General features: G+C 46.5%; 1 protein-coding gene across 2 annotated transcripts in view; it reads left to right on the top strand.

Annotated features, from left to right (window-relative positions):
- Positions 1-4,358: 4,358 nt before the first annotated feature.
- SRPK3 (SRSF protein kinase 3) overlaps positions 4,359-12,756 on the top strand; it is a 34,091-nt gene continuing 25,693 nt past the window's right edge. Inside the window, exons 1-6 of one of the 2 annotated variants that reach the window (XM_044443758.1) lie at positions 4,359-4,438; positions 4,709-4,796; positions 8,300-8,436; positions 9,775-9,883; positions 10,687-10,774; positions 11,946-12,033. In XM_044443758.1, coding sequence (XP_044299693.1) covers positions 4,396-4,438; positions 4,709-4,796; positions 8,300-8,436; positions 9,775-9,883; positions 10,687-10,774; positions 11,946-12,033 — 553 coding nt within the window. In that variant the 5' untranslated portion in view covers positions 4,359-4,395. Of the gene's footprint in view, positions 4,439-4,708; positions 4,797-7,516; positions 7,799-8,299; positions 8,437-9,774; positions 9,884-10,686; positions 10,775-11,945; positions 12,034-12,756 lie in introns of those variants that run through there. The other variant, XM_044443759.1, reaches the window with a different exon arrangement.

The following is a 12,756-nucleotide window of genomic DNA, read 5'->3' as shown; positions in this document are numbered from 1 at the left end:
CCAAGAAAAGAATCTAGGGATTTGATAAATAGCCCAATTAAAATGTAGATCTGGAGTGTGGATCCATGAAAAAGGCATATTCTGTGTTGACCATAGTTAGGAGAAGGGAAATAAAACTGCCAATATCAAATGCCCTGAGACAAATGTGAAATGCAACTACACTTGTCTAGGGGGCTAAATGTCAAGCCCCAGCAAGGGTATTGTAGTATGCTTGGTAAGGGTGCAGAAGAAGGTAACTAAAAGTGCTTGGACAAGTACGCCCTACCACTTACTTACTAGACCCATGCCCATCTTAGCTACTTAAGAAAGCCAAGAACGGGACTGGGACCTGGATCCTGGAGGTGGTCAACGCCTCTTTAAGAGACGGCCGGGTACCTGCCCCTTTAAAGGAGGCGGTAGTCCAGCCAGTCCTAAAGAAGGCATCCCTGGATTCAGAGGTGGCTGCCAATTATAGACCGGTGGCCAACATCCTGTTCCTGGGCAAGGTGCTAGAGCGGGTGGTGGTGGGACAACTCCAGGCACTCTTGGATGAAACTGACTATCTGGACCCATTTCAGTCCGGCTTCAGACCCGGGTACGGCACTGAATCTGCCTTGGTCGCCCTGTACGATGACCTGTGCAGGGAGAGAGACGGGGAGTGCGTCCCTGTTAGTTCTCCTGGACCTCTCAGCGGCTTTCGATACCATCGACCATGGTATCCTTCTGAATAGGCTAGCAGGATTGGGAGTTGGAGGCACCACGTGGCAGTGGTTCCACTCCTATCTCAACGGCCGATTTCAGAAGGTGGTGCTGGGGGATGATACCCAGCTCTACCTCTCATTTTCCACCAATCCAGGTGAGGCAGTGGCTGTGCTGAACCGGTGCCTGGCCGAGGTAATGGGCTGGATGAGGGCCAATAAACTGAAGCTCAATCCAGACAAGACGGAGGTCCTTGGTGGGTGGCTCGGGCCTCAGGATGGGGGACTTGGGCCTTGTCCTAAATGGATTGCACTCCCTCTGAGGGACAGGATTCGCAGCTTAGGAGTGCTCCTCGACCCTGAGCTGTCTCTAGAAGCTCAGATGACGGCGGTGGCGAGGAGCGCCTTCCTTCAGCTTTGGCTGATACATCAGCTGCGTTTCTTCCTGGAGAACGACTGCCTGGTGACAGTGACACATGCGTTGGTGACTTCCCGATTAGATTTCTGTAACGCGCTCTACGTGTATCTCTACAGTCCAGATACTTCAATTGATGCAGAATATTGCTGCCAGGTTGCTGACGGGGACTGGGCGTTGTCCTCATATAACCCCAGTTCTCCATCAGCTCCACTGGCTCCCAATTGAAGTCCGGGCCCAATTCAAGGTGTTGGTTATGACTTATAAAGCCCTAAACGGCTTGGGACCTGGATATCTAAAGGAACTCTTGCGTCCATATATGCCCTCCCACCCCTTGAGATCAGCAACAGATGCCCTTCTCCGGGAACCCTCTGTGAATGATATTAGGAAGGTGAATACCCAGAGGAGGACTTTCTCTGCGGTGGTGCCCCATCTATGGAATGCGCTTCCCAGAGAGGTCCGCCTGGTGCCGTCGTTATTTGTTTTTCGGCGCCAGGCTAAGACCTTTTTATTTAAAATTTATTTTAATTGTTAAATTATTTGTATTTATAGGATTTTAAATTTTTAGCCGATATGCACCGGAGGTTTTAAATAATTTTTTTATTATTATATTGTTATTTATTTATGTATTTTTTCTCTGTTGTGAGCCACCCCGAGGCTTCATTGCGATGGGGGCGGCATAAAAATGTTTTAAATAAATAAATAAATACAATGATTAATGGACTGAAGCAACTTCCCTATGAAGAAAGGTTATATGTCTGGAACTGTCTATCTGTCAAAAAAGATGGCCTCAGGGAGTCACAATAAAGAGATGACGCATTATGCATGATGTGCAGAAAGTGGAGAGAGATGTTTGTCCTTCCTCAGGGCTTTTTTTGTCATAGAACGCACCGGAACCGGGCACCTTTTTTTGACAGATTTTTCCAAGTGATTGTGAATTGCCCTGTTGGGCGTAGCAGGTCAGAGGCAAAAATCATTGGCGCTGATTGTGAGGGTGCTGCTCGGCTTGAGATCGGTTGTGTGGTCACGCACTGAGTGCTTCCTGCCGGCGGCAACCATTGTGTAAAAGTGTGACCCCAAGACCTGAGTTCCGGCACTTTTTTTTTTTACAAAAAAAGCACGGTCCTTCCTTATACTAAAACCATTATACAAGGAGATTCCCTGCAAGATGTAGTGATGGCCATCCTGAATGGCTTTAAAAGGGGGATGGAAAATGCACAGGATAAAGCTACTAATCCTGTTGGGTGGTATTGGACTGCTACTCCCATCAGTACTAGCCAAGATAGCTAGTGATAAAGCATGATGGAAGTGCAGTCCAACCATTCCTGGGTGGAGGAAATGCAAAAGTGCTGTAATATGATGGAAGTGGGAGAGCCAGTTTAAAGTGGAAGGTGCTTTGGCAGCCCTGGACAACAGCTTGTTCTTTTGGAGGGCCAGAAGAAAGAAAAGATATCTCAGCCTCTTGCTGATGTCAAATTCTGTGGTTAACAAATACGCTCTCCCCACACATTGGTAGGTTCAAGGGTGGCAACTGCAGCCAGGCCCCTCAGCCAGGCCAGATTTGACCCAGAGATCTCCAGTTGCTGAATCCTACACCACGGGTGGGCAGCATTGTTCTTTGGTTGCTTCAGCATCACAAATCAAGTTTTTGCAACTGCCTTCTGCTCTGTTGTAACTCTTGAGAAGTCACAGACGGTGTAGTCTATGTGGTTTAGCTGCTTGTTGCAACCTACTTTACTTTAACGTTACCAGTTGCCTTGAGGGCCCAACAACCCGCTGTTGCAACCTGCTGCTAACTTTATTGAAGTTGCCTTGTGGGCCCAACAAGAACGAAAAACAACATACGTAAATGTGTGATTTGATAGTATTCATTTATCCTTTGTGACTTAAGTTAACAGGTAAGGCTTTCACTTCTTAGGTATGAACATGAGAAATTGCCAGATTCTATCAGGAGCCCAATGTCAGTGTGGCTCCCACAAGGGCTTTCCAAGCACTACAACAGCTCTGTGTGCATTCAGCCATGTGTGATAGTATATGCACTCTTCTCTGTATGTAAATACACATGCATGTGCATATGCATAACATGTAAACAGAGAGAAATAATGCCTGCACAGGGAAAGTGCCACTTGGGTGGGTCAGTGTCCTTAAATGGAAGGAGATGCCTGTCTTAGGACTGTGGGATTTTATGAGATAAGATGGAAAAAGTGATCCTGGGATTCTGGGGGACAGCTTGATGAAAATGCTGATACTGGAACTGCTGGAGAAAAGGCAAACTCCATGTTAGGCATAGTTAGGAAAGGAATAGAAACTAAAACTGCCAAAATTATATTGCCTTTTACAAATCTGTGGTGTCACCATACTTCGGATATTGTGTATAGTTCTGATCGCTGCACTTAGAACAGGATGCTGCAGAGTTGGGAAAAGTAGCAACTAAAATGAGCAAGGGGTTAAAGGAACTCTCCTGTGAGGAAAGGTTACAATAGGTGAGATTGTCTAGCTTAGAAAAAAGGCGAGTAACTGGAGGTTATGATAGAAGTGTACATAATTTTGCAGGGTATGGAGAACCTGGGCTTATCCATGAAGCTGATTGATGGCAAATTCCAGACAGAGAAAATATTTCACAGAGCACAGGAAAGTAAGAAACTGTAATATGGAATTTGTCACCACAAGATCTAGTTATGGCTGCTGAGTCAGATGGCTTTAAAGGGGAATTGGACACATTAATGTCTAGCTGGACACTGTGAAAACAAAATGCTGGACCAGAAGGACCTTTGACTTGACCATCACTCTGGCTTTTAGTAACCTCTTGCATGATGAACAAATAGGGAGATCTTGAATGCATTTTTCCTAGCTTTGGGTTGTCTTTATAGTATGACACTAATCTGGATTTTGAAGCATTTTTCGAACTTTTGTTATTTATTGTTTTTGAGAAAGAATTCTGATGACAGCCTCCGTTTTCTCCATCCGTAACACTGGGGCCATAGAGTGATCCACCTTTTCTGGATGACGGTTGTCAAGGATGATGAAACTGGATGTGCCGTGATCTAGCTTTCACATTTTAAAAAGCAGTGCATGATCTTACGGACACATACATAACTTGTATAATTGCCTTTTGGTAACGTATAAACCTGCCATTCGCCTTTTCCTCCCCTGCCCCGCTTTCCCTTTCCTCATAACTCAGCGCAAAGCAGGGCGAAGGGCGGCCAGTCTCCTCCCTTTAACCTCACGTGGTGGAGCAGAAGGTGCTCCTGCGGGTGGGAAGGGGCCGGCCCGCGCAGGCGCAGTCGGGATTCCTTGGCTTCTATGGAGCTCACAGGTGCTGGGGGGGCTATGAGCAGCAAGAAAGGTAAGGGGGGGCGCGGCTTCCCCCAGAAAAGTGTGGTGGGCACGTATTGTGGGGCGGGGGAGTGAGCGGAAAACTTTTAGGCTGGCTAGGAGGCTCGGCGGTTGCGCCAGGAGGGGCTTGCAGCAGGTGCAAAGAAGGAGGTGGGGGTTGTCGTTTGGCTGGACTCTGCTGCCATTTGCAAGCTTGCTCAGGAAACTTTTGTAGGGAGAGGGTCTCTTTCCAGCACCGCTGTGTGTTAATTCTTCTGCTGCCCCCTCCACTTCATTGCAGGGCCGGGGAACGGCCGGGGCAAAAAGAAGAAACATAAGAAGGAGAAAGCGCCGCCCCCGTCGCATGCTGAGAGCAAGACCCCCACGGGGTGAGTGTGGGACGAGACAAGGGGGTTATGGAGCTCGCTTGATCCGGCATCTTGGTTTGGCGGGAGGGCAGTGAGTAAAGCCGCCCGATCTGTTGGGGAGAGGGAGTGCAAGCGACTGGTTTTCTTCCGCAAATCGCTGTTCTCGGTGCGAGTTGCCATTTCCCCCAGCCGAGCCTGGTTTATGTGGTGGCGGCGGGGCTTCTTGAAAAGACTGATGCAGGTACAGAAGAACCGGGTGTGGGTGTGCCAGGACGGCGGATGGCCTCTTGAGGGCTGGCCTAGACATGCACGTTTGTTTGCATGATGGCCAGCTCGTGTGAATGGGCCATCGTCGCAGGTATAAGGGCGACTCAGAGGACTAAAGTGCCCCCAGAGGTGCAGTGATGCAGTTTTTAGAGGAGTCAGTTCGCATAAGGGGCTGTTGAGAAAGCAAGTGACCTGTTTGTATGCATGAACCAACCAAAGTGTTTTGCAAAGCTGCATTTTCCAGAAGCCTTAAGTCCCTTGCAAGGAAAACCAAACAGAGTGCAGATCTAATAGTACACTTGTGGCAATATAACTCTTTTATTGCATCATGGGCTTTAATGATGCTTGAGGTACACAAAGATAATAGAGAAGAAAATTCAGGTTTCAGATGAGATATCCTTGGTCATAATCAGCAAAGCCTAAATTAACTGACTGTGTTTGAACAGCTTGAGACTTTTGTCTCCCACTTTCCTCTTGTTTGTCTCTCAGTTACCAACATTTATAGTGTGAGCTTCTGGGGCAGGGACCTTTTGTGGGTGGGTGGGTGGGTGGGTGGGTGGAGGAAGTGCTCATGCTGAAAAGCAGTGTGCTCATTCGGAAAGCTGTGACCTACAGTAAGCTTTTGAGTTCATGAATGTGGATCAGGTGCCTTTTGCACCTTGGTGGCTGTGACAGAAGAACTGCTCCAGGTGACTTGAACAAGCAAACCAAACTATGTGTCCTAAGGTGAGGTAATTCCTAAGGTGAGGTAATGTTGTGGTCACTGCCCAGTCTGACTTGATGGGGACAGCCACAGTGCAGGTGTAAGCAGCATGGCATGGCCCCAAACAACTTTTTTGGCACTCACCAACATGCCCCGCCCTTTATACATTTGTTGGTCATGGGTTTGTTTGTTAACACATTTCCTTATGTGAAAGATGTTTCTGTTGCTGCCGATAAGTCTGGGTTCAGAGGAGTTGCTTAGTATTGTTGGGGTTCAGACCTCACCTGTCCTTTGCCATATCTCCTATGGCAGCCATTTTGTGTCAATGCCCATGACAGTGTCTCAAATTGCCGAATTTGCCCATGGCTCCAAAAGTTAGCCTACCATTGTCTTAGTGAATCTGTGATTCAGATCCTTGGCCCTTTGCTGAGTCCTTTCAGAAGGCAAAAACATCTGAAAGGGAATCCCCCCCCCCCACTGCTACACAGGGAGAAAAGGATGGTGAGAAGGACAGATGGACTTACAGCTGAGAAATCTGTATAACTTGGGACAGAGAGTAGCCTTACACATGATAATTTGGGGACAGTTCTGCTTGTTTTGGGAAGCTTACACACTTTTAAGTGTTGCTGCCATCACATTTTCAAGAAGTGTGTACTTAAGTGTTCAAGCTATGCAAATTTTATATACTGACTTGTGTATGGTGCTTTCTGTACATGGCCACTCAGAACTCCTGCTGAGTTCAACGAGTGGTAAAGAAATGAGGTGATTGTAGCACTAATAATAGGATTTACTGCCAGCTAAAATGTAAGGAACTGGAGTATTTCTTATTGCTACATTAGAAACACAAACATTTCCACTAATTATATGGTGATGACAAGAATCTTGACTTGTAAGTTGTTCTGAGACCTGATCTGGCTAATTGAATGGGCTACTTTACAAAACCTTTAAATAAACAAACAATAATGTATTTCACCCTATATTTTACCACTGCCTGGTGTTCCACACAGTTCTTTATCACTTGGTAGCATGATGCAGATCACCTCTGATAGTTCAGCATTTTGTCTTGCATTGAAGACAAAGCCAAAGACCAGTGAAGAAACCAGCTGCATGCAAAATGGAGGTTGTTGCCTTGCTTTGATGGGAGCAAGTTCCCATTAACTAGAAACTTGAGGGAAGTGTGGGAGATGGGCTGAGCACTGCTACCTGTTAGTGGATGATGAAAGTACCAGTGAGTTACTGGTACTTCCAGATGTACCTCCTGTGTAGTGATTTGTTGTCCCACAAATACACACCTCAAAAGTAATAATAATTCCCTACATAGGGTGTTAGGAAGTTAGAGAGAAACTGTGCCAAATCTCTTCTCCTGGGTAGCTGGAACACTTTACTCAGAGGGTTTTTCCCTCCTCTGGAGGAGCATCTAGCCATGCAAATCCACACCTGCAGCCTAGAGTATTAAATAGTCTGGTCCAGACATGGGATTATCACCTTGGCGGCACCAAGGCCTCAGCCGTGCAAGGCTTGGTTGCTTTCCCTTGCCGGTCCCATCCCCCCCACCCAGATTCCATTCCCATCCTGGGCTGCAGCTGCTGGGGGCTGTTGGGCTATTTTTAACCCCACTCCCGCCCCTCATTGCTGTGCACATTTGGGCTCTGACGGGAAGGAAGCCTCTGAGCTCACAAAGTATTAATGCCTCTTTTACTAATGAGGGGAGCTTGTGGAACAGATAAGGTGGCCGGACACCAGCATGCTGTTGCTTAGGCAGAATCTTCTGGCTGCATCCCAAGGCTGGCCGTGGCATTTGCACCAGAATTGGGAGCAGCTCCAGTCCAGACCCAGGAGCTTTCCTTGGAGGAATAGTTCTTCGCCCAGGGGAAGGCCTGAGCAGATTCCCCTGCCACTTCCTTGGACAAGAGCTGGAACATCAGCAGTGGTAGATGGGGTACTTATAGCCCTTTTACCAACTGTTTTTGATTTCTGATTGGCCACGGTGACTCTGCCACCAGATGTCTCCTGAGATGGGAGAGGCAGAACAGGAGGGACTAGGAAGCAGTAGGTATGTACAAAGATGGCTTGAAGAGGCTGTTCAATTTTATTTTATTTATTTATTATTGTGCTTTTGATGTACCTTACAAAATAATGTAAACCAAAAAAGATAGGCTCCTGCCCTGCAGTGCTTACAAACTAAATTTCAACAGAGCAGGTGAAAGGAGAGTTGAGGTTAGTGGGAATAATATGAGCAGATGAGGACACATTTACTCAAGCTTTAATTCTCCATCTTATGAAGTGAGCTGTAGACCCTAGAAACAGTAAATTGGAGATTGTTTAAGGTGCCACCAGAATCTGTTTTTTTTAATTTGTAAGTGATTCATTCCAGAGGTGGCTTTCAATCCAGATTAGGCAAAGCGTGTCTTACATGGATGTTCCTAAGTATGGAAGCAGGCTAAAAATGAAATTAATTAGCATTGGGAGTAGGAGATACTATCTCGGTGGCTTCTGATGGGTTTCTTTGTCTGCTTGTCTTGTTTCTTCCTTTCTTTCCACAACCCCCTTCCAGGCCGCAGAGCCCCTCCTGCTCAGATGACACTCCACATACCCCTCCAGTACCCACCCTGCCTCTCCCTGCTGCAAACAGAGGGGGGCAGTTGGGATCTGATGATGAGGAGCAAGAGGACCCCCGAGATTACTGCCGAGGTATTTGGGCATCATGGGAGTGGGACAGAATGTTCTCCCCAGCCAGGGGAGGCGCTCTTTGCTCAGAATTGTGAGTGGGGAGCTCGGACCCTGCAGTCTTCTGGGGGCCAAGTTGAAACATTACTTTCAACCTGTGTCTAGCAGTGATGCCTTTTATAGTGTTTACTCTACAACAGGAACAGGAACCCAGGTCTTTAAAAACTTCCTACCTGTCCCCCATCCCCCATGCTGGGGTTCTAATCCAGATTTGGGCCTTTGTGCTTCTATAAAGTAAATATGAAAAATGGAATAGCTGCTAAACACAACTTTGAAATAGTGTCTGAATTCCACAGGCTGAGGGCTGTCTTCCGTCTCTAGAGCAGGGGGCAGAAGCTCATGTCTGGGGTCACTAGTCCGGCTCTCTGTACTTCCCCCGATGGTTACTGACCTTTCTCTGACCACTGAGCATTTGGGTAGATCTGTGTAGTTTCATCAGATTGGAAAGCCTCTTCTAAGGCTTAGATATTGGCAGTAAGGGCTTCACTCTCAAATTTGCTGGTATTGCTGGCCCACCCACCCCAAAATGTGACTTCTTAGAGCTTCTTCAAAATGGAATTCAGCTGTTAAGGCACAGCACTCCTGCCCTTAAGAATAACAGAAATATATTAATCTCTTTTATGAACAACCTGAATATTTTATTTATGTATTTGTTTAGTATATTTCTAATCTTCCCACTGTGAGCTTAAGTGGACTCTGGGGGATGGTGGAGGACAGGAAGGCCTGGAGGAATGTTGTCCATGGGGTCGCGATGGGTTGGACACGACTTCACGACTAACAACAACAGATCTTCCCAATGTTCCCTGGGCAGGTTATAGCCTGTTACAAAAAACAAAAATGCCATTTTATAACACAGGTAAAAGTATAACGTGCAAAGTGTTAAAATAATAAAATATAGTATGACACAGAATAATAAATGGTACAGAAATTAGTAAAACCACCAAAATACCTGGAACTCAGTCTCTAAAAATGCCAGGAGAAAAAACTATTTTTGCCTGAGACCAAAAGAATATTTAACATAGGTGCCAGGTGAACCTCTCTGGAAAGGAGAACCTCTCATAGGTGAACCTCTCTGGAAAGCTCATTTCAAAAATGGGTTGCCATCACTGGGAAAGTCCTCTCCGTTTCAGTCCCCTGCCTAGCTTGCTTGGGCAGCGGCACCTGAAGAAGAATCTCTGTAGATGACCAAAGCTCCAAGCAGGTAAGTGCAAGAGATGTGAGGAAGGTGTGTAGGACCTCTTTGTAGGCCAAGGTTCTAGGAGCTGCCATAATTAATTGGTTTCCGCTTCATCTCTTCATTAGGTGGGTATTATCCAGTGAAGATTGGGGACCTGTTCAACGGGCGCTACCACGTGGTGCGGAAGCTTGGCTGGGGGCACTTTTCTACTGTCTGGCTTTGTTGGGACATTCAGTGAGTATTTGTGGGAAGGGAGATATATTAGCCAGGAGTATTAGCCAAATGTCCCTCGCTTCCCTGGAAAAGCAAAGAAGTAGTATTTTCAGAATGGTAATATGGAGGTGCAGTCATGAGAAGGTATGTGAAGAGGGAGGGAAGGGAGGAAAGAAGAAGTACATAGGAAATCATTTCTAGTCTAAACAGATCGGGAGAAGGGGCCTCTGCTGAGACAGGTTCATGATATTCTCTGTTTCTCGAAGGACAAGAAACTTATTTTTAAAAATTGCTCTTGAGATTATTGTCACAAAAGCCAACTGTATGTGTTTTGCTCTGTCTGGTACCTTAGCACAAAGACAAACGAGATTGGGAATGAGATTCCTGTGTGTGTGTCAACTTGTAACCTTTACTCATACGTAGTTGTTCCAAAATAGTTGATACCCTGCAGTTCAAGGCTCACAGTCACTAATGTGGACTAGATTTCCCACTCTGAACCAATAAGAATGCCAAAGGTAGAAGGAAACCCATTCTTTTTAAGCAGCTCATCACTGGGAATGCAGAAGGGTGGGTTGATGCAAGGGAATAGTTATTCTGTGTGTGTAGAGCTTGAATAGAAAGGTGACAATCCAGGGTTCTCCCTCTGTGTGAATGGGTGGGCAAAGAGAGAATGAGCAAGAGACCCTCCTAGAAGTGGAAGCTGTTGCATTTACTCAACAATTTTGAGGCTGCTTTGGGGGGGCCATAACATGGAATGTGCATTTTTTAAAAGGATGGGGAAGCCAGGGCTAACCCATTCCCTCCGTCCTTTTCCTGCACTTCAGGCGGAAGCGTTTTGTGGCCCTGAAGGTTGTGAAGAGTGCTATCCACTATACAGAGACAGCTGTGGATGAAATAAAGCTGCTGAAATGTGTGAGTTTCAGTCCTTGCCCCACCCTGCCCCCTTCCAATTCCAGGTGAGCTGTACTTCAAGGATTAGTCTTAGCTATTCCTAGTTCCTAGAAGGGGAGATGGTGGGGTTAACATAACCCTAACCTTTTGCTCAGATACCGCCCCCCTTGCAGGAAAGGCACTGCAGTGGGGGAAATGTACCCTGCACATGTCCCCAATATTGTTCCATGCACTCCAGGTTTGAGTCTTGGGGGCCTAAGCCCAGATACTACGTACAGATCTTGGGCTTACAGAGTGGTCCCCCACCACTTGCACAGCTGCTGGAATAGCAGAAAAAGGCAGTGAAGCTCTGCTAGCACAGCAATTTCCCCTTCACAGCAGTTGCATTTAGGCCGGAGAGGAGACCTCTTCAAATCCTGGCACCCAGGATTTGGACCAGTTTCCCATTGGTGGCAGGCCACTGCTCACTTTTAGAAAGGCAGCCATGGCTGTTCTTTTCTAGCAAGTTTTTGCTGGACAATGTCTTTCATGCTGCTTCTGCCTTTCCATTCTTGTATTGCTTTCCTGGAGTTTTGTTGTGGCTTTGTGGATTTTTCCCCTTTATATTTGACTGTAAGCAAGTCTGAGTATTTGTTAGAAAAGCAGGATATCAATCCTGCAAATAAATCAGTGCACACCATACACTGGAGATTATGCAGATTCAGCCTGCAGGTAAGTGACGGAGTGCTCCCTCACATTAAAAAAGCTCACTATACTTAGAGAGCTGGCATATGGTGGCACAATTCTAGGCTAACTGTTCCCTGAGGTGCCAGTTGTATAAATATAGTGTTTTTTACATTTCCAGGGTGCCTTTAGACACACACTCCTTCACCTCCAACCACAATATTAATAAATGTGTGGGCTGAGGTTCATTTTAACAAGCCCAACCCTTCTTCATCCAAGGGTGGTGGTGGGAGCTGATTGAGAAATGATTAGAAGCCTGGTCAGCAACTCATTTTCCATGATGGTCTGTTTGAGGTAGGTTTGTGGACCACAGCCTACTTTCCCCACCTTCTGAAAAGTTCAGCCAGGAAGCTACTTTCCACGGATGCCACTTCTCTTGGCTCTGCACTGGCAGCTAGAGGGGAGCAATTTGGACTCTGGATGGTTCATTTCCCTTCCTTTTACCTGGCACCTCTTTCCATCCTCCCAGGTGCGGGACTCTGATCCCACTGACCCCAAGCGTGAGAACATTGTCCAGCTGATTGATGACTTCAAGATCTCAGGGATCAATGGTGTCCGTATCCTTTTGAGGGGTAACCCACAAAAATCATGCCTCTTCCTGTTCAATAATACAGTGGTACCTTGGCTCACGAACTTAATCCGTTTCACGACTCTGGTTGTGACCCAAATTGGTTGTGACCCAAGTCAAATTTCCCCATAAGGTTCAATGTAAATAAGGTTAATCCATTCTCTAAGGTTAATCCATTCTCTTTTAATCAGAAAAAAATTGAAACAAAGTGACAAAGAACAACAAAGTAACAAAGAACTATACAGTACAGAACACTAACTTAGGTGCGGGGAAGATTATTGTTTTGAGGGAGAGTCCCCCTCCATAAGGACACTGGGGAGATCTCTTTCAGGGGTTTCCTCTCTTTGTCTCTTAGCTGCAGGGTCAATTTTGGTGAAAAATCTGTCTATAGTCACTTGTTTTTTCCTGCGCTGCATAACCCTCCGGAAATGAGAGACCACGTTATCGTTCATCAGATTCAACACTCTGTTCATTACAGTTACGTTGGGGTGCTGCTTCTCAAAGAAATCCTGGCACTCATTCCATTTTTTCATAATGGATTGTATCACATCACTGCTAACTCCTCCCTGTCTTCCTCTTCCTCAGTGGAATCCTCCTCAGCAAGTGCCTTCTGCTGCTCACTCTGGAGTTCAGCAAGTTCTTCTGTCGTCAGCTCCTCTATGTCTTCCCTGCACGAACGCAACTGCGATTGTGGCCATCTCCCCACTCGGGG

This window comes from Varanus komodoensis, unplaced genomic scaffold (genome assembly GCF_004798865.1).
Source record: "Varanus komodoensis strain SLA01 unplaced genomic scaffold, ASM479886v1 scaffold42, whole genome shotgun sequence".
Taxonomy (NCBI): domain Eukaryota; kingdom Metazoa; phylum Chordata; class Lepidosauria; order Squamata; family Varanidae; genus Varanus; species Varanus komodoensis.
This window is presented reverse-complemented; position numbering and strand designations above follow the sequence as displayed.